Here is a 25387-nt window from a genome sequence, read left to right as displayed (position 1 = left end):
ATTTTTTTCTCTTAAAAACTCCAAAGAAAATACGCATATATTATTAGGCCTATTGGTAGAGTATGTTGGAGCAACAACGACCACTCACGATACCCAAGTGATAATTTTCTTTTCTTTGAGACTATGTAATTGGTCAGTTTTGTGATTTTAGATGGGAAAGTCTACTTAATTAAGGGTTTTACAGAATTATTTACAGTAATTTTAAAGCAGGACGGCCGATAATGTCCATTACGATTTTAGGGGTGTCCATGTTGTTATCATACAGTACCCTGTGATCTTAAAGGAGAGGACAATTAAGCCATTTCACCTGGTATGCATATTCAACGATATATAATGCACATTATTGCTTAATATCAACACGTATAATCATATAGTTAATTAATAAAACGGTTAAATGTGACGGCTATTATATATAACAGGCGCATCCATTTTGTATCATCTCAGTGAGTACGCCCTCTGGCGAGCTGGTGGTTACGTAATACTTAACGCGTAACGTCAGGAATGAGCCTTAGAACTATAGAAACACAAACTACCTGGTTTTTGCGGGATGATAAATACTAAAATAGTCATACATTGCAATGTTCTGTAATAATACACATCCCAGTAAGCCAGCAATAAGTATATCCAGCACTATATATATTATTTTTCAATACAAAATAAAATACCATTGTCAAAGTGGCTACACAACAAGTCGAAATAATTAACAATGTTTTGTCCATGCATTAACCTACGTACTGAAATGATACACGGAGTGTTTTCTTAGTTAATTGGTCTATGCTGTTAGTTGCTTCTACCTGTGATTCCTGATTGGCAGGTGCGTATTTGATTGGTAACCAGACGAGCCAATTAATTGACGCTGTCTAGACACAAAAATACATATCGGTATTGTGGAATATTACCTGTCGCCCCTAAAATGGTAATAGACATGGTTTATTACTGTAAATAGTTATGTACAACTATGACTTTTCCATCTAAAACCACAGAACTGACCAATTACGTAGTGCCAAAGAAAAGAAAATTATCACTTAGGTATTGTGGGTTGTCGTGTTTGCTCCAACGTAGCATATCAATAGGCCTAATAGTGTACATTTTTCCTTTGGATTATTAAACAGAGAAAAATACTATAACCCCATTTTGTTCCATTAATGCAACTTGAAATATATTTAGTTAAATAGTTTATTATATTATTACGTCATTTATGCTGTTTTACAAGTCAGGTTGATCAAAGAGAAGCGCCTTGTCGAAAATTACTGCTTTTGTTTACACTGTACATACAGGAGATGGTCAGGAGCTGACGTCACTTTGCCCCAAGCTATCCCACCGGACATCACAAAAACGAAACAAAATGGCTGCCCCCAGTTAGCAGGAATAATCATGTTTTTTTATTAACTCTAAAATTACGCGTTTTTCATTTGCTAAAGTGTCAGTATGTGTTGGTGGTCCAGGTATGCATCTTTCCAACACATAAGGCTCTTGTTTGAGTTGACCCTATCTTTAAGAAAAGAGACACATATTTTTAGTGTGTCCAGACACATTGACTGGGGACCGTCTAAATATACACCTGCCAATCAGGAAACACAGGTACAGACAACGGAAAGAAAAGACCAATTAACCAAGAAAACACTCTGATTATTATTTTAGGAGGTGAGTTAATTTATGGACAAACATAATACAGTTATTTCGACACTTTGACAATGGTAGTTTATTTTGTATTAAAAAATAATATATATATACTTATTGCTGGCTTTCTGGGATGGATATTATTACAGAACATTGCGATGCATCTGCAAAAATTAGGTATGTTTTATTTCTTTAGTTCTAAGACTAATTCCTGACATGATACGTTAAGCATTATGTAACCACTGGCTCGCCAGAGGGTGTATTCACTGGGATGGTACAAAATGGCTGCACCCATTATATATAATAGCCGTCACATTTAACCGTTTTATTAATTAACTATATCATTATACTTGTTGATATTAAGCAATAATGTGCGTTATATATTGAATATGCATACCAGTCCAAAAGCCTTGCACGAGCATCCCTTTAATAGGACCAGCCTCGGAGGTGTCGTGGTTAGGCCATCGGTCTACAGGCTGGTAGGTACTGGGTTTGGATTTCAGTCGAGGCATGGGATTTTTAATCCAGACACCAACTCCAAACCCTGAGTGAATGCTCCGCAAGGCTCAATGGGTAGGTGTAAACCACTTGCACCGACCAGTGATCCATAACTGGTTCAACAAAGGCCATGGTTTGTGCTATCCTGCCTGTGGGATGCGCAAATAAAAGATCCCTTGCTGCTAATTGGAAAGAGTAGCCCATGTAGTGGCGACAGCGGGTTTCCTCTCAAAATCTGTGTGGTCCTAGACAATATGTCTGACGCCATATAACCGTAAATAAAATGTGTTGAGTGCGTCGTTAAATAAAACATTTCTTTCTTTCCCTTTAATAGACAACAGCAGGGTGAGAGTATATATATTTATTGTGTACAAAGACAAAACAAGGGTGCGAAGAGTAACTGTTGACCGTAGTGGTTACTATGTAAAATATTTGTTTTTGTGTGGTAGGCAGCCATTCAGTGTTTTTGCTATTCAGGCAGTCATAACCGTCCAAATGTCCATCTTGCTCTCGAACATCAGGCTATAGTTTGGGCAGGGTTTCTTTGGGGGGTTTTCATTAGGCCTATCATTTTCCGGAAAAAAAATTGGTTATTGATTCTTTCTTTTTGAGGCTATCCGTGCTTGATGTCATGTGTAATGCGTGGAGTTCATGATCCTGCATTTCTTAATTTGATTCATGAGATCGCATTTTAATTACAGTAAGATAAAATAGCAAAATAAGAATGAGAATGCCCCTTTAATTGTTTAAAGTTTAATATAATATATGCTACTTAAATTGAGCTACTTTGCTCATGGAATTTTGACGATCATATGATGGTTATGGTCTTTTAAAATTATAATAGTTAAAGATAATATTTAATTAATCATTCTTACCTAATTTGTAGAAAATTCTACTGAAATAAACGTAAATCTATTCTTTGAAGTGACCGCCATCCGCTTAGACTGGCGCGTCGTTACTTGCTATTGTAACATAACAATTCAAGAAAGCGGAACAACACATTAAAACCAGTTTCACTATTACATTTTTAAATCTGTAGTATCACAGTTCGGCAAATCATAAATCTGTTATGTCCATTGTTTTGACAGAACTTATTGACAAATCGTGTATGTTAGTAAGGACTGTTACTTTCATTTAGTACCCTTTTGGGGTTTCTTGTTTAGTTTTTTTGCGGGGAAGGGTTGCTTGACAATTCTTATCATAATGGTAATTTGGTCGTTTCTTCTTTTAATTATTTTCCTCCAATGTGTGGAGAATCACTAGCCTGAGTACTCTGCCGCCCCATTCTTCTAAAGAAATGTTTTCTTGTAAATAATTTCAGTTTGGTTTGAAGGTAGAAGAAAAGTAAAAGTTTAAAAAAAACAAAAAACATTCGATTTAGAAAACAATCGGCTCAGAAATAACTGGTAGTAAATTCCTTAGTATGTAAAAAGCTGTTCCCTGTGCAGGCTGTGGGAAGGACTACTTAGGATATTGGAACGATTATGATTTCTCTCTGGCTACAGATTCCTGTTCTAATAACAATATCCCTATGTTTGAGTTTGCGAATTGCAAATATTTTACATATTAACCACTAATTCACATACCACAGGAAGTTCTAAACCCGACAGCATCCCCTTTCAATGTTTGTGATGGTAAATTGACAAAAAATTAAAATAGGAATCGATGCACAAACAGTTGTATCATGCATAGTATTGTGATGCATCAGTGAATCATGACACCCCTATACATAACACCAAGAATCTTTTTACCATATGGGTAATAAATATAGAATACTAAACATGTTTTCGCTAGAAATTATATTTACAAAAAAGAACTGAATGTCCCATGTTAATATCTGATTGAACAAAAGTGGCAAGTGCCCAAGTTTTGTTAAAATGGTGTCTAGTGAAAACAAGTATAATATTTTATTTATTACACACAGGTCTCAAATTTGTCAAATTAGGGGTTACGGCCATTTGGCCAAGACCAGTGGAGATTCTTTGAGGGCATTACATGCAGAAAACAGACTACTGTCAACAGGACAAAATTCAAGCAATGTCTTTTTGCACAACACAACACAACAGCACACATAAATAAATAAGTGAATAGTTTCTTCTTCTATTTTCATAATAAAACAACTTTAAGGAGTTGTATTTGAGTATGATCAATTAGTACCATGTAAAATAACTTATTTAGGAACGGCCAGTTTGACCGTGAGACTATGTTTTAATTTAGAGGGTATTAAAGCATATGACTACGGCATTACGTCAAGTTGACACATGGCCACCGTTAAATTTGAATCCTGTACACATTTTCAAATAATGTAAAATCCAATAATTACTTCCAGTGTAATTCAACGAAATGCACGAATGAACAGAGCTGTATGCTTACTGAATTTGAAATGACGTCAGTTAATTAGCAACAACTGTTAATTAGCATGCCATATGAAATTTTAACCACACTTTGACTGGGTGGGTAATAAACAATTGATCTCCCTCATTGCATTCATTGGCTCTAGGATTGATCCCCATTTGTGAGCCTACTGGGTTATTTTTTCGTTCCAGCCAGTGCACCACAACTGGTATATCAAAGACTGTGGTATGTGCTATCCTGTCTGTGGGATGGTGCATATAAAAGATCCCTTGCTACCATTAGAAAAATGTAGCGTGTTTCCTCTATGACCGCATCAAAATTACCATGTGTTTGAAATCCAATAGCCGATGATTAATAAATCAATGTGCTCTAGTGGTGTCGTTAAACAAAACAAATTTTAAACTCATTGGCTTTCCCTATTCCAGCTGACTGGTATATTATTATTTAACTGGTAACAGTAGTCCATATATATGGTAGCAGTGGGTTGTTTTCTCTTCACGCTAGACACAAACTGACCACATTTTAAAAACATTTCTGACAAGCCATTAAACAATCATTAATTTCCATAACTTTGTTTTAGTATCTTGGACAAAATCTTCTCTTGCCATACAAGAGATGTCAACCCATTATCACAGCCAGAGATGCTACTGAGGGCAGTCAATGTTCCTGTAAAAAGTATCTTTGGACTTCTCTGTATGCAGATACAAACTTGACTATGCAACTTGTTTTGTCGTTCAGAGTGATACATAATCATCTGAAGTAGTTTCTGTGCCCTGAATTCATGTGGATTAGAGTTTTTTTTACAAGGACATTAATTCATATTTTAATAATTTCAGGAAGAATGAGTCACACACCTGAAGAAAAGATCCGATCGAAACCTTTGACTCCTCTATCGACTGGACAGGTGGGCCTACTGATATGTTATTAAAGCTGCCGAATGAGTTTACTTTTAACATTTAAGAATGTAATATACAGGGCTCACACAGAAGAAATTTAGTTGTAGCCAATTTTGAGATACATAGAGAATATCCTTGAAAATTGTTTAAAAATGGCTAATTTAAAGACAGTTTTATTAGCCAAAGACTAAATGTTGTAGCCACTTTGCAATTGGCAAATTTGGCAATGGACAGGGTGAGCCCTTAATATCAAGAACTTTGGGGGTTTTAAGAATAACTGTGATACACTGGTCATTCTTCGATTTTCTTTAGATCTTTTTTACAATATAGGTCATATTCAAATGCAGTGTTAGTGAAATTGATGTTTTGTTGCAGGACGTTGAGTGCTACATATTTCCCATGTACACTACAGCAGTGTGCTTATGCTTTTCAAAACGATGGTAAGCAATAAACTGCTCTCCTAAAAATATTTCTAGGACAGCAATTGCTCTCACTGTCTCCGTGTCAAATTCGAAGTAATTTTATACCCTCATCTTATATGGCCTTGTCTGTTTGTATATTTGTCTATAAACTTTTTGTTTCCAGAGGAAATTTTTCTTAGCAATTCATATAGGATCGTCAGACCTTGCATGCAAATACAACTTGGGATGGCAGTGTGTCACATACTGTAACTAGGTCACTGCGACTTATGTTTCATGCATTACTGCGCATTACAGGAATTTTCTGGGCCATATCTTCCTTATCAATTAATATATGATCATCAAATCTTGCATGCAAGTACAACATGCGATGAATGTGTGTCACATACCATAGCTAGTTCACCACATCTCACTTTTCACGCATTACTGTGCGTTAAAGGAAATCCTTATCTTTATGACTTTGTATATGATCATCAAACCTTGCATGCATTTACAACATGGGATGATGCGGTGTGTTGCATTCTATTACTATGTCACTGTGACCTACTTTTCATGGTCTACTGCACATAACAGTAAATCCTTGTCCAGATGCATACAGGACCATCAAACCACATGTAGGAACATTTTGGGATAGTGGTTGGTCCAAACTAAACTGTTCATTCATCCCATTGCAAAAATTTCACATAATTAGACTTGAATCATACCCGTAACATATTCATTAATATAGATATGGTTTTCCATCAAACTCCTGATGGGCATATCATGTACCTCACCAGTACTCTTTGTTTAATATGTAAAATATCAACCGAGTCTATGTTAATCACTATTTGTCAAGGCTCTGCCTCCATCAGTAATTTGACGTCATTACAATCAGCAGAAATTAGTTTGACGTCACACATTTTAACTACATCTTATGAAAACCTTACACTTAGGAATACAGCTCATGTTGGCTTTTAAACGAATGACCCATTGACAGTAACACATTATTACCTAATGACCTTGCAAATTTGCATATACCTTTAAATTTGCATACTATTATTAACCAGGTTAATACACAGTCACTAAATTATCACATGGGTTTATGACATAGATATCATGGGTAAGTTATAGGATAAATAGTTTTACACAATTTATAACACCTAGTGTCACTGCAAGTGGCAATAACAGAGACATGAATGTATCTATTGTAGTGGTTGGACAAGGAATGATACTGGAGTCTCCTGTTTTGCATGTGTAAATTGTAGTTGATTGAATAAAATCAAAACAACCTTCTTGGTTACACTAGCACTAAATACTTAATACATTCTTTTGCTGTATGTAACACAGCTAAATGTGTAACCGAATGACTGGTTCGAACTAGCTGATCGGCCAAACAAATTATGGTGCCCCAACGGTGTTTCAGCTCGGTGAGATTCTAGTGTATTAGTAGAGTGGGATGGACAGCTACATGTAAAGAGATCATTGTAGATTTTAGTGTTATGTAAAGGAAGGAAGGAAAGAAATAGTTTATTTAACGATGCACTCAACACATTTTATTTACGGTTTTATGGCGTCGGACATATGGTTAAGGACCACACAGATATTATGAGAGGAAACTCGCTGTTGCCACTTCATGGGCTACTCTTCACGATTAGCAACAAGGGATCTTTTATATGCACCATCCCACAGACAGGATAGCACATACCACAGCCTTTGATGTACCAGTGGTGGTGCACTGGCTGGAGTGAGAAATAGCCCAATGGGCCCACTGACGGGGATTGATCCAAAACTGATCGTGCATCAAGTGAGCGCTTTACTACTGGGTTACATCTCGACCCTAGTTTTATTAATTAGTTTGGTTAGAAACAAAAATCGGCATACATTGAGGCCAGTCTGTGGCTACTGTGTTTAAGGAACTCTGTATGCTAACTGTTTTTGTTTGTGTTTGTTGTTTCAGATGAGTCTGAGTTTGAAGAATAAACTGAAGCGCTGTGGTCGGTATCACACGTCTACGCCTGCTAAGAGATTCTGTCCGGACACCCTGACAATTGACTCTTCGCCAATTCTTCCTACAGAGCCACCCGAACTGTCGAACATTTCTAGGGAAAGCTTGCAACTTAAACAAAACAATTCTTCATCTTCTAGCCTTTGTGGGGCACAAGAGGGTGACAGTCCAGGGAGATTAGACACCATGGGACAATCTAAATCTTTAACTGGACGAAGTGTTCATAGCTTACAGTCTCCAGCTGGGAGACATTTCTTCCATTCGCCATTTTTAACAAAGAACACTGGATCCAGTTTTGTATCACCTTCCGATAAAACTGCTTCTTGGACACCATCCTCCAAACGAAAAGGAAGACTTTTGATTCGGTCAGCCAAGTTGAATTTTGATCAGTCGGATGTTAAAGCTGAAGATGATGGTCACAAATTGAACTTGTGTGTGGAAGAGAAGAGCTTATCTAGTCTGCCCAATAGTGCAGATTTGGGTGGGGCTTCACAGCTGTCGATAGAAAATAAGCAAGGAATTTCTAGTCACACCTTTATCTCTGAGAAAGAAAATTCAACAGCCTCCGATATATCACTAAAGCCAAAGATGTCACAAAAAACAGTTTCTTTAAACCGTCAAAAGCTAGGCACGTCTAAGCAAGCTTTGTTGCAAGAAATAAAAGAAAAAGAGGAAACGTTACGCAAACTGAAGATGGTGAAAATGTATAGATCAAAGGTTGGCATCAGAAATGAAATAACATGACCTGTATTTCCGTTTTAAAAAAAGTAGAAGTGTACCCAGACATCTTTTATCTACTTTTTTATTTTTAGACCCCTACTAGTCTAACCAGAGGAGACTATACATGTAGGTTTCATCTCCGTCCGTCGCACCGATAGTTTTCCGGTTGTTTTTCACAATGCCTTGAGATATTAAGCTGAAATTTTGTGTATAGCTTTACCATATACTTTTACAGAGTGAGTTCATGGCGATTACTTATTTTTGACAGTTATGGCCCATGAACTTAAGAGATACAAAAATTAGTTTTAAGACAGATTAAATTTTGTATATAGAGGATATTTTGTTTTTTGTCAAATATGATTTACATCTCATCGAGTGAAGTTTGCAATCATATCTCACGAGTCATGCTTCACATGAAGTTTTCTATTTATTATATCACTTTGGGCAATTTACCTTTATTTTTAAAATGCCAGCAGCAAAATAGTTCCGGCTTTATTACAGTGAAGATAATACTTTCTACAGTGACGATAACACGTTTTAGAGTGAAATAGTGAAATTTTCACTCTAAAATGTGTTATTGTCACCGAGTGCATGACTGGTAACACTTATTTCCCTGATATTTTAAAATATTTCACTAAATGTTATATAATAAATAGCTTTATCATGTATTGTGACAGATAAACTTTAACCTTCATTATGATTTACCCATTTTTTTAATAGAATTATGGGCCTTGAATTTAGGAGATTGCAAAATGTGTTGAGCCTGGATTCATTATTCATTAACAACCATAATTAACCAACATTTTGAAAACAAAATGGCCTCACTCTCACTAAGATTAGGAAAAGGAATTGGAATGTGTGAAGACATTCTAAAAATACTTTAATAATATCTTAGACTGTAAGTATATATACAATGTACATCTAATTAAAAGAATTTATTTAATTTCTTTTTCAGAATAATCTGTCACATCTACAAACTTTAATAGACAAATGGCGGGATGCAAGTCAACAAAGTTTACAGGATTTGCTGGGTCTGTTGCCCGAACCTAAACCGTCTATGTCCGAGTTACTGCATCATCTGCAAGTAGAACAAGACCTGGTGAACTACGACCCAGTGGAAGAAACATTCACTTGATTCCTGTGCAGATTCACATACTTGATCATTTTTAGTCTTTATTAAAGTTGTTATTGTTAAAAGTTAAAGTTTGTTTAATGACACCATCTAATAACTAGGGGTGAGACGTAGCCCAGTGGTAAAGCGTTCGCTTGATGCACACTCTGTCTGGGATCGATCCCCATCTGTGGGCCCATTGGGTTATTTCTTGTGCACCTCGACTGGTATATCAAAGGTCGTGGTATGTGTTATCCTGTCTGTGGGATGGTGCATATAAAAGATCCCTAGCTGCTAATTGAAAATAGTAGCTCATGAAGTGGCGACAGTGGGTTTCCTCTCAATATCTGTGTGGTCCTTAACTATATGTTCAACACCATATAATTGTTGTACCGGCCTCGGTGGCGTCATGGTAGGCCATCGGTCTACAGACTGGTAGGTACTGGGTTTGGATCCCAGTCGAGGCATGGGATTTTTTTAATCCAGATACCGACTCCAAACCCTGAGTGAGTGCTCCGCAAGGCTCAATGGGTAGGTGTAAACCACTTGCACCGACCAGTGATCCATAACTGGTTCAACAAAGGCCATGGTTTGTGCTATCCTGCCTGTGGGAAGCACAAATAAAAGATCCCTTGCTGCTAATCGGAAGAGTAGCCCATGTAGTAGCGACAGTGGGTTTCCTCTCAAAATCTGTGTGGTCCTTAACCATATGTCTGACGCCATATAACCGTAAATAAAATGTGTTGAGTGCGTTGTTAAATAAAACATTTCTTTCTTTCTTTTCTTTCCATATAATTGTAAATAAAATGTGTTGAGTGCGTTGTTAAATAAAACATTTCCTTCCTTCCTTCCTTCTAATAACATTTATACATTAATCATCAGCTACTGGATGTCATACATTTGGTAATTTGATATGTCTTTGGGAAAACACTTGCTGTATTTTCCCATTAGTAGCAAGGGATCTTTTATATGCACTTTCGTTGTAGGATTTGCATAAACCACAATCTTTGACATGGCAAAACCTAGAGAATGGGTCCACAGACGAAACTAAAATTAGTAAATGGGCAGAGCAATTGGCCCTGAAAAAGTCTTTGACACTTGGGAATTGTTTCAAGAAACAGGCCAATGGAAAATTCATATAAATACGATCCTTAGAAAAATAAGTTAGAATGATGAATTGTTTACGTTCTTTTAAATATCGGTTGTCAATCCCAACAACTCAGGACAGTATGTGGTGCAGTTAGGTACCTCTCATAAAAGTTTGTATGACGAAACAGTTTTTCTTCCACCAATAGAGAGAGACGTAGACACCATAAGCTCTGTAAGATGTGTAAACGTGTCAATGATGGTACACCCAATTGTCAGTTTTCCCATCAAGATCTAATATTAGTACACATGTCCTAATGAATAAAGATAATCTGAAAACAGCTAGTCGTACAAAATGAGTAGATTTTTCCTTAAATGTTAATATCGGAAAGTTGAATTACTGACATCTTAAAAATCAATTGAAGAAATCAACATAATTGTTCCAAGATATTTTTATCTAGGTTCTAGACAGGAGCAGATACTCCCCTGTAAACTTTGCCTAGAAATTTGTGATCACGATCGTGGTTATTTCGATAGACCTTCAGATGATCTCGCTTGTTCTTGTGGGCATCATATAGAAGATACTGATCATTTCATTCTCTACTGTCCCCATATAAAATTATTCAAAATACTTTAAAATTCATTACTACTGTTTTTGCTAAAGTTGACACACAAATGTTATGATAGACATCGCCCAATCCAATGTAAAAGTTATGCTGTTTTTGAACTCTATATACCACCCCCCTTTTTCTTCCTCTGTTCAAGTTTATGTAGGTCTGTTTCCACTTGTAAAATAGGTCTTAATATAGGCTAAGACTGTTGACCAATCCCATTATGTTTTGCCAAATAAATATTGTTTACACAAACGAAAACAAAACATGTTTCTAATCCAGTGCCAATTTTTGGCAAACCAATATTTAAGTTTGACATACAGTCAAACTTCAATAACTCAGTCTTGAAGGGGACGAGAAAATAGTTTGAGTTTTAGGGAGTTCCAAGTTTAAGAACTTAATACATGAGAGTTCAAATTTAAAACTGCATTCCATCTGGATGATTTCACTTAATATTATAAGCTTCTCTACCTACTTCTAAACTCTGAAAACTATGCAGCACCAGTTGAAAGGCGAGTTAATATACAACTGTCACCCACCCATTTTGTTGGCATCTTCTGACACCTGTGATACATTTATTTTGCATATATTATAGAAGTAAATAACAAAACAAAAAAAGATAACCCATGTGAAGTAAAATGATATAATGAATGTTGATGTATTTTGCAGATGTTAAAATATGTTGGAATGTAACTAACAAATAAAACACTGGATGCCGAATAACATTTGTTTTTCACAAAATTATTTTAAATAAGAAAAATCATTAAAAAGCACCAATTATAAAAAAGAAACAGCGCTAACAATTATTATAAGTGTTCGTTGAAGTTAACCAGACTGTCTGTAATTATGTATTAAGCAGAGAGGCTCTACACAATTTACGAACACCGACCACCAAATGCAGGATCAGTTCATTTCGCTCGGTCAGTGATCTATTATTCTGTAATGATCACCCATTATTCTATTATCCTTGACAGCCCAGACCACCCGAGATAGGCGCGCTTTGCCTGGTTGACCCGATTGACAATTCATTGGTCTTTAAAATACTATCGGCAACAACAGTTTGAACAATCAACATGCGTCAAGTTTTGGAGGTGCATAATCTATTAAATCTTTACGGCTGGACCAAAGAATTGGGTCGAGAGATCAAGTTTGTTGAGTTTTCGGACGCCATTATTACTAGTTTGTACAGCAAATCGGCCAGGACCTTCACTTCAGGTCGACAGATCGAAATTTTGGAGAAATCGAAGGTGGAGTTATCAAAGTTTGACTATGTATCTTAGAAAAATCCACAAACTTGGTATACATAGATGACCTTTATTCACACAAAAAAGTTATAATTACAAAACATATTTACATAAATATAGCATGATGAAATTAAAAAACTAAAATTGATAAACATTGTGTTGATACAACATGCTGGCATCATAATCATCAATATTTAATAATACTGTATCCATGTGCTTGTTATAAGCAATGGATACAAACAGGCTTTGACAATACTAAATACAAAATGCATGCAATATCTGTGGTCTAGTTACAAATTAGGAACATTACTAAAGTTATCTAAAGTGACACAAGACTGAAAACTTAAAGTGGGAGGGGACAAGGATTTACAGAGTTTAGTTTGAAGAAATAGGATAGATATACGGAAGAGCCAAATTAAACTGGTTAGGAGGGGAGGGGAAGAGTTGCGGAGAACCTCTAGACATTTTTATTTGGAGTCCTATTTCTGCTTTAAAGAATATAAAGAAAAACAAACAGAAATAAAGTGATGATTTATAAGTACTGGTTGGGTTACCGTAAAAAAAATTAGTTTTGGCTTAGATATAACCAATTTGCAGAAAGGGATTCTTGAAAAAAAAAGGTGAAATGGCATGATGTGGCCCACAAAACAAAAGTAGTAAAAACTATTTTTGGTATTCCCCCATAGTGACACTATTTAATGAGATCAATTTGATAGACAAAAATCAGAACATTTACACACACAAACCAGTTAAAAACAGATCAAATGATATTTTCATCCATTCCTTCCAAAATATTCGCAGATAGATACATCACTACATACATTTTTCTCACAAACGTCATACATCTCCTATATTTATGACTGATGCATTGTTTGTCAGTGTACATATCATGCACCAAACAAAAAAGTAAATTTCCGTGTTTTAAAAAAAAAAGAGAAGAGACCTATCCTGACTTTACCCAATGGAATTTCCCTTTCATGTCATGGAACTATACAAATTTAGTTTTATGGTGACCCTGCATTACATTTTGATTGTTTATTAATTTCGATGATCCTATAATATAAAAGGAAAACTTTTATTTCGTAAGAAACTCTTTATGAAGAGCTATTCTGGGGTCTTGGGCTAGTCTGACAGAAGATGGAGTTTTAGTATTCACTGTGTCCCTCTTGTCATTAAGATATTGGTGCAGTAGTTCCAGCTACCCTACCATCTCGGCGATAATCTGAGGGAACATGAAAAGAAAAAGTAGTTTTCACTCCCTGTAAGTTTAACAACTGTATAAATGTCAGCAAATGGAAGATAATGGTAATGCTTTGCTGGTTTAAAGTGCCCTAAAAAGCAACATTCGTATACGAGTCTGTTGTTGCCACATGTAATGAGACACAAAGTGTACTTCAACGTTTTCACTTACTGTTCTTTAACAACTGTATATAAATGTTGTCAGCAAGTGGAAGATAATGGTAATGCTTTGCTGGTGTAAAATGCCCTAAAAAGCAACATTTGTATACTAGTCTGTTGTTGCCACATATAATGAGACATAAAGTGCACTTCAACGTTTTATAGACACCTGATTGTGTTAGTACAAGCAGTCAACATTGATCTGCAGTCTTTCCAAGTGTGGAACTACACTGAAAGAATCTTCCAATGACTGCGAAATGACAGTTTCGTCTATAAATGGAAACGATAGATCGTCTATGGAGGGCAGAGGAACATTTTCAAACTCTGGTGCTTGTAACTCTTCTTCTGAAATGTCATATTCATCTGAATAAAAAAAAAAAAATATATATATATATTAATAAATTAGATATGAAGTTATACAGAGAAAGCAGATTTGTTTATTACAAAATAAATTGAAGAGAAATATTAATATTAAAATGAAGTATATTTCCAATGAGTTCCAATGTATGATATTACAGTCACATGAAACCAAATATTTTATGTTACAGTTCAATCCCGTTGGCTCGAACCACGTCGGTGCTCGAGAAAGTGTTCGACCCATACATCGGGTAGTTCAATTTCACCATTTATTCCCACTGGTTTGGGTAAACTGTCAACTGGATACCTACCTTTTAATCCCACTGGTTTGGGTAAACTGTCAACTGGATACCTACCTTTTATTCCGGCTGGTTTGGGTAAACTGTCAATTAGGTCCATCATTTCTTTTAATCTTTTCTCTCCGTCCTCTTCTTCTTCCTCATCACTGTAAGCGTGCACACCAAACAGGCACGGTGGTCGCCAGCTTATTAGTTTTTCTATATACGTGCTGACTCGTTCTTTTTTGGGCCAGATATCTTCAAAGTCATCTGCCATAAAAAAATATATATAATAATAATGACTATGAGTAAACAGTAAGAAGGAAAACACTTTACTGGTATATCTTATGGAATTTGTTTTTAAATCGCACATAGGCCCTATACCTAAATTGTTTCATACAGGGCCAGTTGCAACATTTTGACAGTGGCTCACTTGCAGAATTTCGATAGTTGGTCAGTTGCACCATTTTGATAGCTGGCTATTTTACCATTCTGATAGGGTGGTCCATTAGTGTCTGTGAAAAAAAACCCCACTGACACTGTAAAATAATCATTACCCATTGGAATCTTTTATATGTTATATCCTCCTACAGACTGACAGTACCTATCAGTATTTTATATATGTGTGTACCAATTATGAAGTCCTGGCTGAAGAGTAAAATCAGGCACTCGCCAAATTCGCCAATTGCTAATTTTGAAAGCAATTGGCAAAGTTTATTTTAATTTAGCAAAATAATTTTATGTAATAACTGACATTTTTTTAGAAAATAACTTGATTTCTGCAATTTTTGAAGTTTAATAAACAATTTAGCAAATTTTTTTGCTCACCCAGAGCTAGTCCTGTGAAATAGCCATGTGGGTCCATCAGACAGGATTGATCCCATGATCCATTACATCTCAAGGGCATGTTCTACCACCGAGATGTAACGCACTCACAAAGTATCTCGTGGTCTGTTAGTTTGCATTGTTTAATAACACTATTAGAGTACACTGATCGATTATCCCCTGTTGGATGTCAAACATTTGTTAATTCTAACACAGTCAGAAAAAAACTGCTAACTTTACTCATCAGCAGCAAGAGCTCTTCTATATGTACTTTCCTACAGACAGGACAGCATATACCAAGACCTTTGGTATACCAGCCATGAGGCACTGGTTGGGACAGGCAAAACCCAACTGAGGGGTTTCAACCTTGTGACTAATGCACTTCAGGCAAGAGCTCTACCAACTGAGCTAGATCACGCCACTGAAATGGAGTGAAAAATACCTTTACCTTCTGTTTTAGGAGCAACTGGCATCTTTTCAATTTCGTCCACATCAGCCGGTGGCAGTCTTTGTTCTGCAGTTATATGGATCACTTCTGGAGCTGAACACTTTAATTTCTTGTTACCTTCTTTCTGTAAAACAAATGTATTCATGTAAACTACAAAATAGGATAATTTTTCTCCAAAAACAATCCTGAATTTTCACACCTTTCATGGAAATACTTCTCAAAACTATGACATCATGAAATCGCCTGAATATCCGTTTAATATTTCAGGGTTATCACAACTTATTTTGATTTGCCAATTCACCATCTTTAACCTTTTGTTGCAGACTTAAATGTAATATTTATCTAACACAGACTTAGAATTATCCTGAAATTTTAGATGTTGAAAAAATAATTAAATTCAAAGTCAATAGTCATTGGATCATTTGCCTAATATTCAGTCAAGCAACCTGATTTTATGATAAAATTCTGATAAATCATGGACAGCTGTGTCAAGCATAGAAGACTGCTCCTTAATATAAGAAGTTTCCTTAATATTCATGATTCTGCATGTGATTACAATTTGAATATTGCAGTGTAAACATTATAATTTAAAGAGACAGTACTAACAATGCTTTTATCCTTCACTTTTTTTTTTTTTTTTGGGGGGGGGGGAGGGGGGGAGGGGCCCCCGAGGCGATACAATCCAATTATTTTGCGAGCAACCTCAGTGGATTTCTTGGCTGCCCTCCAAAAATGCTTAAAATCTAGCCCCAATACCTGTCCATGTTTGCTTTGTCGGTTTTCAGACGAATGTTTTACTTTCACTCCCAGTCCTTTGTTTTCTTTCTGCAACCCAGACTGCTTAAGAATGTTCTGAACTGGTTTCTTTGTGACAGACTTGTTAGCCAGAGGTTTCAGGGGTGCAGGCGGCTTTCCAGACAGAGGTGGGCCTCTGTTGCAGTTAACATCACCCAAAGCCTTCCTTGGGGTGGGGTTCACATATGGTGTGCCTGACTGAAAAGTTTTGCCACCTGAAGTAAAAAGAAAAGAAAACGTTGTTGTTGTTTTTAAAGTAAGAAACCTACTAACTGTCACAATCAATTTACAACCAATACCACATATCTGATGTTCAAACCAACTGATAATAATACATTTTAAAAACAACCAACAACAAATGACATAAATAGATTTCTCTCAGAAATTTGACATGGCAGTAAGTTTGGAAAATAAATTCAGCATCATTCTCAGAAATTTGGGATTGTCATTTTAATTTCGAAAACATAAAATGACCACATGTATGTGTACATGTTCCCAAGTTAAAACCGTTAAATATTCCTTTTCTTTTAAATAGCCTAAAGGGTATTTTAACTCAAGCCATAAATTTATAATAATACTTCCAGACCTATATATGCTTATAAAACGTTATAAAATCTAGATTCAAAGCTTTAACGAAGTCTCACCCAGACAAATGTTGTAAGTTTGCAGACTTTATTGTGATACTGGATTTAAAAATTTTATAAACAAGGGCCTTGGACTCCAAACATGTGAACAGGCAATCGAATCATGATCACAACTTACGTATTCCAGAAACAGTTCTCTGGTGACCTTTTGGTGCGGTTACGTGTGACCCCAGGTTTTCCTGATCTGTGTGAATCTGAAACTGTAGAGCAGCCATCTTTTGTGTACCTGGTGAAATATTGAGAAATACACTGATAATGGATTACCGTAAAATGGGGTAATAAGGGTACGATTTGACACTTTTCTTATAATTTATCCATACATCTAACTGATATGGGAGGAAGTCCTATGCCATTTTGTAACTACTTGGTCAGACTTTTTAATGGTTCATGTCATGTTCCAAAATCTAAATTCCAAGTATTTTTCTTTATTTTTCTAATGACTGTCCCTTATTACCCCATGGATGGGGTTATAAGGGACTGCCATTGGTTTTAGTTGATCATGATGTTCCTATTATAACTTCAATAGGAGTTACAAGGAACAAAGAGCATATTTTAAAAAATAAATTTAATAATGTTTCACAACAAAACAATAGAAAACAAGTAATTCAGAGCTCTAAATAAACCCGAGTATACCCGGAAAGGTTCGCCCCCAACTGGTTGTCAGTAACTGTTTGCCCCCGACTTTTTGTTAGTTCACCCCCAACTTTTTGTCAGTTTCCTCCCCCAATAAAGATGATTTTAGCAGTGTTGTTTTCGATCTTACTCCACTCATTCTCATTAAAATCAGGAATTAAGAGGGAAAAGGGAAGGGGGAATATGGGTTTGTATGTCTGTGTGTGTTTCCTTTGCAGGGCAGGGCAGGGCAGGGCAGCCTCTTATACTGTGGGTGCTGTACCAGGGCTCGAAACTCGCCAAAATATATGGTGGCCCGAAAACAAATATCTGGGCCACTAAAATTTCATTTTCAGTGGCCCAAACTTACTTTAGGTAGCCCAAACATGAAATATTCATATTTAAGTAAGCATATGAATGTGCTTCTAGATAGCAAAGATACCAACAAACATGATATTGAAATGAAAAATTAAAAGAAAACACTGGCTTGAGCAAGCAAATTATTTACTTATCTTGTACATATTTTACAAAATATCTGAACTTAAGAATTTTTTGTTTACATCATCAACGGAAATTGCATGGCGTGACTCATCTCCCAGGGGTAGCTCACGTATAATACAAAAAAACAAAAAAACTGAGCTACATAATTGTTATTCACATGTTAGCGAAGTGTAACTGTTGCTCATGTGTTCAGTGTTTAATATAAGTATTTGTAAGAAATAAATACAAACGAAGTGCGGGTAAGGTTTTTCTTATCCTAATAGAACCTAACTTCATTTGCACCAGACAGAACTGAAAAACAAATTAAAATTCCTTGGCATGCTTGCTTTTTTCCTCTGCTTCTTGCTGTGCGTTTAAGAAAATATTCCACCCGGCAGAGGACATCATGATTGTGATTTTACTCCGAAAATGGTAACAATTCATTTCATTAGTCAATTCAATTGACTCCAAATTAACTGGCCAATTAAAAACCCCAATTAAAACGAGATTTAAAAAACCAAAACCAAAACAGAAATTGGAACACCACAAAGCATGTAACAAAAACTAAGACGGCATTAAGGAATGCTAGGATTTGATCACGTATTCGGCCGAGATGTTCCAAATGGTTACGAACTGGATCAGAATGACTGCATTTGGTCTACAACATCATTGTTTATAATATAAATAAATGTTGGCAAATTACGGTAAGCCGATCTGTTCATTTCTGTGACCCACAAGCAAAATTTTAATGTGGAATAAATACATGTCATACAATTATTAATAGTAGCTCATATATTATAGAAAGAAGATTGCCAAAATAATATTATTTGGGCGACTGACACCATTATTTTTTAATATTTAAGTCGCCCAAACAGGGCCCTGCTGTACTGTACTATTATAATATTGGCTAACACCAAACAGGGAACAACTGAAAATTGAGTAACAACTATACTGTTTAATGTTCCCTGCCGAAGTGGCCTCTTCTTATTTGTCACTTCTTACATATATTTGTGTAGCCTTTAAGAAGTGGTATTCATTGTCCTTTCTTTGATCATATGGGAGTAACGAATAAGCCGATTATCCTATAATTAGTAATTAAGCATCTAGACGATAATAACCTAAAACGCACATAGTGATTACAGTTAACATATTAATACATATTATAAAACACTTTCCTTTCTATGATAGTGGCCTCTTCTTGTTTGTTACAGGATTAAGGATATAGTAATTAAGCATCAAGAGGATAACAATGATTATATACACGACATTTTTATCAGCCTAAATCAAAGGGATTTTGACTTTCGTAATGCTTCTCGTGTGTCAGTTGTAGCGGGATTAAACAATATGGTTGTTGTTGACCCCATACTTAGTGAAGACACACCAAACCCTACACTGCTTTTTTTTCTTTCGAGGGAGTGAACTGATAATTCGTTGGGGGTGAACTGGCATATGTTTTGGGGGCAAACTGGTATGGGGCAAACTGACTGGTGCGAACATACTTGGGGGTGAAACGTCAGGCATTCCTTCTCCCCACCTCCATGTATTTAACAAATATTGTTAAAAGGGAGTGCTGTAAGGTTTTTACCAGGATTTATCTATTAATGGTTAATATGGGAAATATTTGGCAAACTAAGGTCGACGACAGTCACTTTTCGCACCCTTGTTTTGGCTTCGTACCAATCTAATTAAAATTAGCTCCACTATTACATGTGGATCTAACACCAGCCAGTTGGAGCTCATGTCCACCAATCAAAACCTTACTTGCAGAATCCTGCCAGTGATTTAAAAATAATTTGAAAACATTCCGAATTATCCTGAGGGTATACGACATGTTTCGTGTGAATTACGAATGCCTTAAAACATGTTTTATTTTATAAAATAAATAATTTGTAATGTAAAACTGAAGACTCATTTATTTATTTTTTATTTTTATAAATAAATAAATAATTTTTAATGTAAAATTGAAGACTGATAACCCACCCCGTACGTATTGGTATGGTTCGCTGTACTGCAGCCACTAAAATAGACTCGCCCGATATTTTTTTAATTTGTATGCTCCCAAATAACGTTATAAAAGTCGAAGTGTGATTGGTCAATATTTAAATTATTATTTACAGACGAAATGTTACCTGGACATTGGGGATTACGCAGTGTTGTTAGTTTTAAATCACTGGCAGGATTCTGCAAGTAAGGTTTTGATTGGTGGACATGATCTCCAACTGGCTGGTGTTAGATCCACATGTAATAGTGGAGCTAATTTTAATTAGATTGGTTTCGTACACAATAAATATAGCATATCTTACCGTAATTTCACTCGAAATCCATATTACGTAAAAGGTACAATTTTTTAATCACAAGATTTTCTTTAAACACATTCAGGTGCATTAGTAATGTTCAAAAAAAAAAAATTCAATAGCAATTTTACATTGAATTTTTCCAGCATTCTTAAAATGGAAACGTCATGTACCCAGTTTATGGTTATTGTAAGGAGATCATGCGGAAAGAGTTCCGTATTGGGGTATTGAATTAACCATATGAACTGGGTATTGCATTAAAAACTACAAACGACGTAGTGCTAGGCCTGGATTCGAACTCCAGACCATCGGGACTGTAGCCGAGCACTGTAGCCACTCGACCACGCAGTAAATCAACAAGTGAAACTGCATTTTAGTACTTATAAATCTCATAGCTGGGTTTCTGCCAGAGGGTAAAACGGGTATGTCGAAATTAATTACTCTTATCATTACTGTATGCTTTTCTTAACCATAACCCTAAATCTAACCCATTTTCTTTCTGGTGGAAGCCTCCCATACCCCCTTTTGGCTGTGCTTGCATTCAATTCCATAGCGCCCTACCAAAAAACTTCTTTCTGGCAGACCGGCCTCGGTGGCATCATGGTAGGCCATCGGTCTACAGGCTGGTAGGTACTGGGTTCGGATCCCAGTCGAGGCATGGGATTTTAAATCCAGATACCGACTCCAAACCCTGAGTGAGTACTCCGCAAGGCTCAATGGGTAGGTGTAAACCACTTGCACAGACCAGTGATCCATAACTGGTTCAACAAAGGCCATGGTTTGTGCTATCCTGCCTGTGGGAAGCGCAAATAAAAGATCCCTTGCTGCCTGTCGTAAAAAGAGTAGCCTATGTGGCGACAGCGGGTTTCCTCTAAAAACAGTGTCAGAATGACCATATGTTTGACGTCCAATAGCCGATGATAAGATAAAATATCAATGTGCTCTAGCGGCGTCGTTAAATAAAACAAACTTTTTTTTAATTCTAACAAATATTTCTTTAAAATTGTTATGGGAAAAAATAAGGAACTTTTGCCTATTTTTTTTTTATAATTCTGGACAAAATATTCATTTGAACTTTTAAAAGATGCAAAATAAAACATAGGCCTACACATTCTACATCTCTTCGGACTACCATTTGTCTAGTTCATTAAGATTAATCTCACATGCAAGCACAACGGTGAGGTTTATCCTGCCTAGCCATTCCGCCATTAGCTGTTTCTGGACAACGGTTCCGAGGAATTTAGCTCGGAACGAAATTGTGGTCAAAATAACGATTACCATCACATTTCCCCACCCTAATCGTATATTGTGATCTATTTCGAGCTCACCGAGACCAAGAAATACTTACTTTGAACGATTGTTAGTACAATCGAAAGGCGTATGAGTCCGGTGTTTAGAACGTCGTCATGCATGTCAGTTGAAATTGTCTGCCAGCGTAATTGGCTGCTAGAATCCGCTTCAAAGTGAAAATAGTTTCAAAGTAAGTATTTCTTGGTCTCAGTTAGTTACGGTATTGTAACAGAAACTTTCACCTACGTCTCGGTTACCGTTACGGGATGTGGATGTCATTTCTTCATAGCAGCACCGCCACAAATCATAGCGGCACGTTTCCCGCCAATATTATCACACTTTTCGTTCAAATAAAGTTGTAGTTGTATACATATTTAAGTTTCTTCAAGACTGACACGCATCAGGGGCCATAAAGATGTCTTATGTATTGGTAAGCCCTTAAAATTTGCAATGTACAATATCGTCTGGCTGTTCTTATCCCTTTACTACCATGTTGGTTGTAAGTAGTTTCCTCCACTATCTTCTTTGGAGCACCAAGAAACTGCGTCAAATAATATTTGTTTTTACATACATAAAACTATTTATAAACTGTAGGTATTTTAAAACCATATACTGTCCGAGACGAGCTCATGAGCAATATTTTGCGATCACCAATAGTATTTAATACAGTGTTAATAATAACAATAAATTGATTAATTAAAGTCTAAGACGACACTACTAGCACAGTCAACATATTATTTACAGTTCTTCCTCTCAGATTTGAGATAGGCCACTACAATAATGCCCAAAATGCACACTAATATTAAAATGACATTCTACCACTACAATACTAGCAAAAGATTAGCACTGTAAGTACTTTAAAAACCACTACGGTCGACAACGGTCACTTTTCGCACCTTTATTTTGGCTTTGTACACAATAAATATCCTACAGTAATATCACTTGAAATCCATATTTCGTAAATAGTAGTTTTTTAAATCAAAAGATTTTCTTCAGAATGAAGTGCATTAGCAATGTTAAAAAAAAGAAAAGAAAAATTCTATAGCAATTTTGCATTGAAATGTTTCCAGCGTTCTTAAAACGGAAACGTCATTCAGCCAGTTTATTGTTCTTGTATAGAGATGTAAAGTGACGTCATTCAAAAACCAAAAAAATGATCTATATTAATAATATAATAATTATTATTACAATGCTTCGCCACATTAAAATAAAAACTGGTCTACTTACCTTGACCTCTGTCAAAAAAGTTCCGATAGCAGACAATGCAGTTTAAATGTCGGTATGTTTTTATTTTTCATAATTTTAGACAAACTATTAAGTTTAAGTTTTAAAAGATAAAAGAAATACATTTCGTCAAATATATCATAAAACAAAATTACTCTAGTAGATTATATATTTTCATGTATGGATATTTCACATTTTCACGAGATTCTCGTATTATTTGTCATGGCAGCCGAAGAACGCTTTTAGTCTTGATAATTGTTAATCTGCATTGTATTAATTATATTTGTAACAACAATTAATTTAATATATATCAACGATATCGAGTACGTGTTTCCAACAAAGTGTGGATGTTTTTTTTTACACAACACTGAAGTTTGTTTTTGCTACGCATGGGGTATATGCCTCATCTTGTAGCGTTGAACAGAAGACCATGTCGATGTCAGCGCTACGTTATCGTATTTAGGTCTCAGTGAGCTCAAAATAGATCACAATATATACTTAGGGTGGGAAAATGTGATCATAGTCGTTATTTTGACCGCAATTTCGTTCCAAGCAAAATTCCTCAGAACCGTTGTCCAGAAACAGCTAATGGCGGAATGGCTAGGTAGGATAAACCTCACCGTTGTGCTTGCATGCAAGGTTAATCGCCGGTTAATCTTGATGAACTACCTTTTGTCAAATATATCATATAAACAAATTACCGTTGGATACTTTTTATTTATTGTGTACGAAGCCAAAAGAAGGGTCCGAAAAGTGACTTTCGAGGACCTTAAAATTATCAATTCAATCATTCATCACTCAAATTCATAATTCATAATTCAATCAATCATCAATGCAATGAATCGGAATAATATTTAACAGCAAACATAGATTTATTGAACATTTATTATATTGTAAGTACTACTGAGCCTAATGGCTGATGTGTAATAAACTGTTCAGGTTCAGTAAGTATAATTTTAAGATAATAACTTTAACTTACAGAGTTATTTATGTTAAAAACCCTTTAAAAATGCAATTTTCTCTTTATCCCCAATCTTTAAAGATAGCGCTTCCGGACAAATTGACCAATGAAAATATTTGTTGATAAACAACTCTTCAACAGTTAGGCAAGAAAAGTATGTAAGGGCAATAACTCTCTACTAATTTATACTAATCTACAAACGATCCTATTGACCTTCTGAATCTGTAACTGTATTGGGAAGATTTCACACATGGCGATGTACTTACCTTTTGTGACACCCAGTAGTTGATGTGTATTTTGGTGCTGGGGTGTCGTTAAATATTCATTCATTCATTTGATGGGAAAACGTAATTTGTATTGAGAATTCGAACTGGGTTGTAGTTAAATATAATATATTGAATGTTGGTTAAATTTGAAATCTTGTCATGGTGTTTCTAATTAATTAATTTGTTATAAATTAAACAATATGGTAATTACTAGTATATTAATATTAAGCAATATTGCTTTTATTAGTATAACAACAGGGAAATTGCTAATTTAAACAATATGTTATATACAAATTATTAGTATATTAATAATATGGGATTTACTTGTACTTTTATAACAATATAAAAATTACTAGTACAATTATAAGGGATTTAGGGCTACTACATAACAATAGGGGATTACTAATTCATTAAACAATAGGGGATTTACAGGGCTGTAGCTAGCGGGGGGGGGGGCAAGGATGGCAGTTGCCCCCCTCCACCCCTTTTAAATCTGGTAAAAATATTATTATTAAAATGGTTATTGGTATTGACGTTTTTAAGTATGTAACCTTTCTGAAATGGCTGCAAAATGGTAAATACCATTTTTCAGAAATGTCAACTTTAGAATACAACATGCATTTAATCTCTTCACAAAATGGCATGGCTATTAACATTTGTTGGTTGATTTTGACAATAAAGTGAATACGGTAAAACATTAGTTCATCAAATCGATCGTACATTACAATGCGCATGTGCAGAAATCATTTCCCGTTAATGGCCCGGTTCACGGTTACTCGAGTCCTACTTGTTTATAAATAATATTTAATTCATGTTTAGTACATTTTTGGCTAACGCCGCTTAAGTGAAGTCATATCTGCATGTCTATTAGACGTTTCTAAGACTATTTGACACTCTTAGGAAATCCCATGTGTATCATATGCATTCAAGCCGTTTATAACATTTTGTACAATTAATTGTTAATTAATTTA

At 35.6% G+C, this 25387-nt stretch overlaps 2 protein-coding genes across 7 annotated transcripts; one reads left to right on the top strand and one right to left on the bottom strand.

The window, feature by feature from the left end:
* Window positions 1–3129: 3129 nt before the first annotated feature.
* Window positions 3130–9689, top strand: LOC121384173 (swi5-dependent recombination DNA repair protein 1 homolog). Of its 4 annotated transcripts, none has more exons than XM_041514437.1 (4): window positions 3130–3224; window positions 5310–5377; window positions 7725–8489; window positions 9448–9689. In XM_041514437.1, exons 2-4 carry the CDS (start codon window positions 5315–5317, stop codon window positions 9625–9627), a joined length of 1008 nt encoding a protein of 335 aa, XP_041370371.1. In that variant the 5' UTR covers window positions 3130–3224; window positions 5310–5314; the 3' UTR covers window positions 9628–9689. The 4 variants fall into 4 exon arrangements, with proteins under 4 accessions (XP_041370371.1, XP_041370372.1, XP_041370373.1 ...); XM_041514438.1 differs by having other exon boundaries at window positions 3147–3232; XM_041514439.1 differs by having other exon boundaries at window positions 3154–3228.
* Window positions 9690–12600: 2911 nt separating this feature from the next.
* Window positions 12601–24288, bottom strand: LOC121384295. Of its 3 annotated transcripts, none has more exons than XM_041514613.1 (6): window positions 24169–24288; window positions 17408–17515; window positions 16607–16860; window positions 15851–15974; window positions 14656–14847; window positions 12601–14305 (listed from the first exon to the last, which is right to left on the bottom strand). In XM_041514613.1, the coding sequence occupies exons 2-6, from the start codon at window positions 17502–17504 to the stop codon at window positions 14121–14123; spliced, it is 852 nt and encodes a 283-aa protein (XP_041370547.1). In that variant the 5' UTR covers window positions 17505–17515; window positions 24169–24288; the 3' UTR covers window positions 12601–14120. The 3 variants fall into 3 exon arrangements, with proteins under 3 accessions (XP_041370547.1, XP_041370548.1, XP_041370546.1); XM_041514614.1 differs by lacking the exon at window positions 24169–24288 and adding an exon at window positions 22212–22453; XM_041514612.1 differs by lacking the exon at window positions 24169–24288 and adding an exon at window positions 22024–22150.
* Between the last annotated feature and the right edge of the window lie 1099 nt (window positions 24289–25387).

Source organism: Gigantopelta aegis, chromosome 10 (assembly GCF_016097555.1).
Source record: "Gigantopelta aegis isolate Gae_Host chromosome 10, Gae_host_genome, whole genome shotgun sequence".
Classification (NCBI taxonomy): Eukaryota; Metazoa; Mollusca; class Gastropoda; order Neomphalida; family Peltospiridae; genus Gigantopelta; species Gigantopelta aegis.
The sequence above is the reverse complement of the archived record's forward strand: the minus strand, read 5'-3'. Positions and strand labels throughout refer to the sequence as shown.

Bases quoted from the DNA above. Each gene is read 5' to 3' on its own strand.
- LOC121384173 (XM_041514437.1), top strand. From the start codon at position 5,315: ATGAGTCACACACCTGAAGAAAAGATCCGATCGAAACCTTTGACTCCT. The intron at 5,378-7,724 runs GTGGGCCTACTG...TTGTTGTTTCAG, and splicing joins CTCCTCTATCGACTGGACAG to ATGAGTCTGAGTTTGAAGAA. The intron at 8,490-9,447 runs GTTGGCATCAGA...TTTCTTTTTCAG, and splicing joins TGAAAATGTATAGATCAAAG to AATAATCTGTCACATCTACA.
- LOC121384295 (XM_041514612.1), bottom strand. From the start codon at position 22,087: ATGCATGACGACGTTCTAAACACCGGACTCATACGCCTTTCGATTGTA. The intron at 17,516-22,023 runs GTAAGTATTTCT...ATATTTCACCAG, and splicing joins TGTACTAACAATCGTTCAAA to GTACACAAAAGATGGCTGCT. The intron at 16,861-17,407 runs GTAAGTTGTGAT...TTTTTACTTCAG, and splicing joins GAGAACTGTTTCTGGAATAC to GTGGCAAAACTTTTCAGTCA.